The sequence below is a fragment of the Meyerozyma guilliermondii genome, genomic scaffold (genome assembly GCF_000149425.1).
Source record: "Meyerozyma guilliermondii ATCC 6260 scaffold_2 genomic scaffold, whole genome shotgun sequence".
NCBI lineage: Eukaryota > Fungi > Ascomycota > Pichiomycetes > Serinales > Debaryomycetaceae > Meyerozyma > Meyerozyma guilliermondii.
Genome location: NW_001809799.1, coordinates 44,302 through 50,301, shown reverse-complemented (window position 1 = coordinate 50,301; position 6,000 = coordinate 44,302). Strand labels below are relative to the sequence as shown.

Here is a 6,000-nt window from a genome sequence, read left to right as displayed (position 1 = left end):
ATCTTGCTTCTTCCCTTTCCGTATCTTGGATTACGTTTTTGTCTCGAGAGATTGATCCACAAAACGTACGAACCCGAAGTACCGTTATTATTGTTCCAGCAGAAAATGTTCCACAAACTCAACACATAAATTTCCCACGAGCCAAGGATTCGTTTCCAAAGTTTGAAAGAGAAAAGTGATTTGACAAGGTCTTTGTCTGGTCTGGTAGCTGTCTTGTTGTCTTTCAATCTTTTTCTGGCCAATCTGATCTCGTCATCGCTCAAGAAGATCGAGTAGCAGTCGGTAGGGGTTCCTGGAAGAACATAAAAGCCGATGAATCCAACAACAATGGAGAGAATACCATCGACAATGAAGATCCATTGCCAAGCTGCCAACCCATTGGCGCCATCCAAATGTCATTCTATGGCACCACTTAAGAGTCCACTAGTCATCAAGCCGAGGAATTGTCCAAAGTAATAAATCATGGATCTACGAGCCATTTCATCAACCTTGTACCAACACCCAAAAAGGTACTGATAAGCCAAATAAGCTGGTGCTTCGAAAGCTCCCACAAAGAACACTATTGCCTTAAGTTGTCCCACATGCTCCACCTTGTAGATGCAAACCGTCAAAATGGACCAACACACATCGAGGGCAGGAAGCACAAAGTTGAGTGGTAAACCATAAAGAGCGTACATGAATGGAATCTGAAAAATAATGTTACCAATCTTGAACATGACTTGAACATTGACCAAATCGTTTCCTTTCATGCCCACACCTTCCTTCATGCCTCCGATATAAGCATTATTAATGTTGGTTTGGTCCAAGTACTTGACCCAGTATGCCATGAGTGAATAGAACGTTAAGAGGATGTCGAGTTTGGTAATCAATTTGCGCTCCGCGGCGGTATCGGTTTCATTAAACCATTTGAACCACTTGTGTTGACTTCTGGTCTTACTATTAAGACGGTATTCGTACTCGTCAAAGAATTTATACCATTTGCGTTGCAGCTCATCGCGATATTCCAATACCGGGCCGTCAGCGGTAGAATCGCTTGAAACGTCGGCTTTCTCATCAGACTTAACCTCCACCACATCCACTTCAATCTCGTCCTCTACCTCACGTCTGGTAGGTATAAACCCCCATTTGAGTCGCTTGAGTGGGTCAGTCAAAAAGCCCATTATGCACCGGGATGCACAATGGCATCGCACTTCTTATAGCTGCTGCACACTGTGGCTCATCGTGCGGCTGACGGTTGGTAATATTCCGAAACCAATTAATGATTCGTATCATCTATAAGAAGCCACATCTGGCGCCTATTTGATGCACGATAACGGATACGGAAATCACCGCTACTGAAAAACGCCGTTAACAAATGCCGTAGTTCCACGTGAAATGCCGATACCACCTCGCCTAATGTGCGCCGTGCGGCTCACTCAACCTTTTGCAGCTCCGATTCCGGCGCATTTAGTTGCATAATTCTATTTACAGGTTTTAGCTCACCATGAAGCTAACATTTCTATAAAAGTCCAACATGGGGTTTTCGCCCGCCTTGGTGGTGGTTGCCTCGACATCAGCCCATTGCTCCAAGAAATCGCGGTGCAGTTCAACTCGCGGCATCTTTCCTGTCACCTGCCTGTAGAGCGAACTGGCGACATTGAAATCGGTTGCAAACATAATGTCAAAGTAGCCTTGGTTGACCATGTATGTTGTGACGTCCACCATTTTGTCCTTGAGCACCGTCTGTACCACTGGCGCATTATAGTAGCCTGGGATGGTTTTGGGAAGGGCATTGAAATCCGAGCATATAAGAGAATGATTCGGAAACCGGTGTTTGAGGATCTGGAAAAACTGTAAAAGTCTCGTAGGGATGAACTCTCCCGGTGTCAAGTTGTCTTTAAATGGAAACAATGAGTTTTTAAGGCCTAGTTTGTGTGACGACTGGAGAAGTGGGTGAATATTATCATGAGATTTGAATGGAACGAGACTCTTTGCTGTTTCCAATTTTCCTTTCCATGTTTTGCTTTTCTTCAATACGGACTCTGAGTCGCTCTCCCGCAATCGAAGGAAGGTATCTGTGTAATAGCTCAATTCGGGAGTGAAAAATTCAAAGAAATCACCTTGCTCATCAACAAGAACATAACCTTCGTGGGGTTCACCAGTCGTGTTATCATAGCGGACCAAGTCATGGGGAAAATTATCAAACACCTCAAGTGCTATGAAAAAACATGGTTCTTGTACCACCTTGTCCCATTCAAAGATCGATTGATTGATCACTTCCACCTTACTATTATCGATTTTTTCTCTTGTTAATTTGGCTCTCAACGCACTCTCCATCTGTTTGGTTGCAAGTTGCGACGAGATTTCAATAATCTTGTAATGGGTTCTTGCGTAGACGTCGGGCTGGTTTTCTTTGATATAATTGAGTACGTTGCACATCAACGTTCCATTACCACCACCCATTTCATAGATCACCAAATCGGCATAGGGGTAAGTGCCGTTAAGCTTGTAGTTTACAAGAAGATACCTAGCCAAAGCTTCTCCGTAATGAGGCAGAAAAAGTTCTGTGGGGGTATGCCATAATTGAAGTGATCTTCGAGACTGTTGCGAGCCACCTGGGCATCCTGTTGGTATACCTGAACGGCTCTTGAAGCAAATTTGGAATTGGCCCGATGGCTTTGGAGGGGGCTGGTTTGGTTTTGGGTGCCTCCCTTTCTGGTCGGAATTCTGCTATAAGCATTCTTCCCAATTTTCCCAAAAAGTCATCAATATCGTGTTATATTGTTGTAGTCCAAATGGTTTTTCCGGGGTGAAAAATCTCCACTCTCTTTTGAAAAGTATCCATAGTTTCTGATTGTACAAGCTGTCCTCGATGAAATCTCCCGTCAACATCTTCACCTTTGAAGGACGAGCCTTTCTTCTGTTCAATTTCGCCGCGTTGATCTTGGGAAAGGTATTGAACACTTGTTCTGGAGACCTTTCAGAAAAGGGATAGTTTGTAGCATGTTTATATATGAAGTCAATGGCGTTGAATCGGCTAGATTCTGACTTTTGGAGGGGATGAGGACCGGTATTGGCCACTTTGAATGCATAAGTGTCGGGACGAATTGAGTATTCGTGGTGAAAAACATCTTTTTCGATCGGTGGAGGCTTGAAAATGCCACATGGGCTTGATGTTGGGTGTATAAACCTTTTTGTACTCTTAGAGTTTCCTAGAAGTGGTTTTATTAGTGTGGATCGCCTGCTGCTAGCGAGCGATGGATGCATTGGAGAAGAATAATTCGCGAAGAATTGGTGAAGAATGAGAATTCTGGGGAAGAATATTGGCGAAGAATTATTAGGGAAATTATTCGCTTGGAAAGTAAGTCCGTCTCAATTTGATCTCTACAATACTACAAATGTTCAGCTTTGTTCGTATTCGTTATATGCATAGGTACTTACCTTGAGTATCTTCTTTCTATTTCATAAGTTTCTGGATTCAGATTCAATCTTACCAGTACTTCACTATCGCTCAAACTCATCCATACACTCGACCACCGTCTTAAGATTGTCTATGACACTGCTAATAGCCACTCGGAGTGCTCTATCATTGACCCCGGTGAATTTGCAAATTAGGCTAGAGTCCTCAGCGATATATTCCACAGCCAATTCGTTAGCTTTGAGAATTGGATCTGGTTCTAGGCTTCTTTTTGCTATGACGGCTTGTTTTTCCGTTTGAAAAGGGATGTTTAGAGTCACCGAACATGGAAGCATGGTGAGATGAAAGATCAGGCTAACTTCTCACTGAACAAGAACCAGGCTGCATGCAGGTGCCTGATGAAATATACACCAGAGAACCAACAAGTCAACAACACTAAGAAGCAGACAGTTATGTTTCAAAGCATATATTTAGCTCGTATTTACCCCAAAAAACCCAGAGATGGTTTCAATGTTATTAGATATCAATTTATACTTATCAATAATATCCATATCTTTTGTATCTGAAATCTCTAACATCATCAAAGTTTGGCATATCGTATAATCACTTTCTATATACTCTTCTTTATATAGAGTTATAGGTAGACTTATACGAAAAATTTCGTGTAGTATGGTGGTGATATTGTATTGTGATAAAATTGTCTCACATGGTAAGTTTTTGCCAACAAGGATAAGCCTAAAATCTTTGCATACAAGAATATGATAACTGCCGAAATTATCAGCAATTTCATGGAGTAACATTAACAAAATGCTGAAAGAGGTATTTTTCATCTTATATCCTTCACGCCTTTCCATCGGCAGACTTCTAATCTATTAAAGATTTGGGTGTTTTATATACAGTCCTTGCATTATTTATAACCAAAAGACTTCCTCTGGTTTACTATCTGTAAACTCTACGTAGGTCCGACCCAATAGCGTTCACGTGAATGTGTGGGTGTGCTGCAGCCAAGACAACAGTAGAGTATTAGCAATGTACTCCAAAAGTCTTTCCTCAATTGTAAAGAAATGGCTGCAAATCAAGTGATATATTGATGGTTGAGCTTCTTTACTGGTGATTGTATTTCAATCTTAATCATTAAATTGGTCATAAATATACTCTAAGTCAAAAAATCACAGAAAATTCCTAAATTTCTCACCAAACGATGTGTTTTACATTTGGCTCCGAGCAGTCGATTTATCTGTCGTTGGTCAAAAAAATCAGTATTCGCAAAACTGATACGATTACTTGAACAGCAAAGCTAACCCATAGTAGGATAATTGAGGTTGTTCCTCGTTTTACTGGTACTTCTTTAAAGCAGAATGCCTTTGACAAATTGGAAGCAAAAGAAGTGGAAACAACAGTATACAACACATTAAAAGCAAGTGCAATGCAAAGTGACACCAAAGATACTGCCAAGGTAAATTTTGTAGGAACAACTTGAAAGCTGAGAAACAAAAAAATGAAAGTTGCAAATAAAGACACTGCTGATAAGGGCTGAAGGGCTTTGAATACTTTGTTCCAATGGAGTACAGTGGATCTTTGAGGAAACTCATCGGGTAAGTAGTTCAACCCAACCATATTGAGATGTGAAGTACTTGTGTATTCGTTCATTTTTTGAGAAATATTCAACCCTGGCTCAAGTGGTAAGTAGGTTGATTCGTAGAAACCATAATTTTCCCTTCCCCAAACCCACACTCCCGCAAAGTAGCTTTGATCAAGAAAAAGATCTTTTCCGCTCACATAGGTAGCATTGTCATCTAGTGGACCAAAGTATCCCATATACGTTTCAAGATATGGGATTCTTGTTGGCAAGAGCAGAGATGGATTTGACACAGAATCTCTTGAAAAAGGGATTGCTTTTGAAGGGCTGGGAGTGGTTCTTGAGCTTAACCTTTCCGTAACTTCTTCACTTGAAAGATCATATTTCTTTATGGCTGCAAATTCGGAGACTGTCGCACTGCTAGTATCCACTTCATTTAGCGGTAGTTTGCTCTTATCTTCTGCTGCGTAGCCATAGCCATATCGACGTACTCCCTTAACATAACTGGCATGTTCAATGTCAAAATGAACAAAGTATAGGTTTTTGAGTGGTTTTGTCACACATCCCAAGACGACAATGAGGTATGATATGAACACAAATATCGACAAGATCCAACCAAGTAATGCCAAACATGGGTTTTTCTTGGACTTTCTGTAGTTTTCTCGCAAATATCCATCGATAAGAGTATACTTTGGTGGTTGTTCGTGGTTTCTAAGAGTTTGAGTGCCGCCCAATGGTGAGGTTCCGTCAACAGGTAATGTTGCAGTATTTGAGTGGATCGCTTTTTCATATGTTGGTAGAAATTCCGTGTCCATACTTGGTTCAGTGGACCATATAGCAGCTACTTCTGTGCTTATAAGCGACTGCCAAGCAATTGGTGCTGTTCGTAAATCTGGTGTAAATCTGGTTAGGTGCGCTGGTCTGCGCGGCGCTATCTCAATTACCGATTTTCGCAGCCGATCTTGAGGGCCGTGTTACAGCAATACTGTGAATAATTCGTAAGCAGTAAATTGTTGAAAGCAAC

At 41.4% G+C, this 6,000-nt stretch overlaps 5 protein-coding genes across 5 annotated transcripts; all 5 read right to left on the bottom strand. All coding sequences in view use genetic code 12, as the record gives it.

Moving 5' to 3' along the window:
- Positions 1-395: 395 nt before the first annotated feature.
- On the bottom strand, positions 396-1,160 carry PGUG_01226 (uncharacterized protein; the record flags this gene model as incomplete). The annotated part of the gene is made up of 1 exon (XM_001485505.1): positions 396-1,160. The coding sequence occupies one exon, from the start codon at positions 1,158-1,160 to the stop codon at positions 396-398; it is 765 nt and encodes a 254-aa protein (XP_001485555.2).
- A 313-nt stretch (positions 1,161-1,473) lies between these two features.
- Positions 1,474-2,442, bottom strand: PGUG_01225 (uncharacterized protein; the record flags this gene model as incomplete). Its single annotated transcript, XM_001485504.1, has 1 exon — positions 1,474-2,442. The coding sequence occupies one exon, from the start codon at positions 2,440-2,442 to the stop codon at positions 1,474-1,476; it is 969 nt and encodes a 322-aa protein (XP_001485554.2).
- Positions 2,443-2,709: 267 nt separating this feature from the next.
- On the bottom strand, positions 2,710-3,246 carry PGUG_01224 (uncharacterized protein; the record flags this gene model as incomplete). Its single annotated transcript, XM_001485503.1, has 1 exon — positions 2,710-3,246. One exon carries the CDS (start codon positions 3,244-3,246, stop codon positions 2,710-2,712), a length of 537 nt encoding a protein of 178 aa, XP_001485553.1.
- Positions 3,247-3,483: 237 nt separating this feature from the next.
- PGUG_01223 (chromatin DNA-binding EKC/KEOPS complex subunit) lies at positions 3,484-3,732 on the bottom strand (the record flags this gene model as incomplete). Its single annotated transcript, XM_001485502.1, has 1 exon — positions 3,484-3,732. The coding sequence occupies one exon, from the start codon at positions 3,730-3,732 to the stop codon at positions 3,484-3,486; it is 249 nt and encodes an 82-aa protein (XP_001485552.1).
- Positions 3,733-4,630: 898 nt separating this feature from the next.
- Positions 4,631-5,791, bottom strand: PGUG_01222 (uncharacterized protein; the record flags this gene model as incomplete). Its single annotated transcript, XM_001485501.1, has 1 exon — positions 4,631-5,791. One exon carries the CDS (start codon positions 5,789-5,791, stop codon positions 4,631-4,633), a length of 1,161 nt encoding a protein of 386 aa, XP_001485551.2.
- Positions 5,792-6,000: the final 209 nt, after the last annotated feature.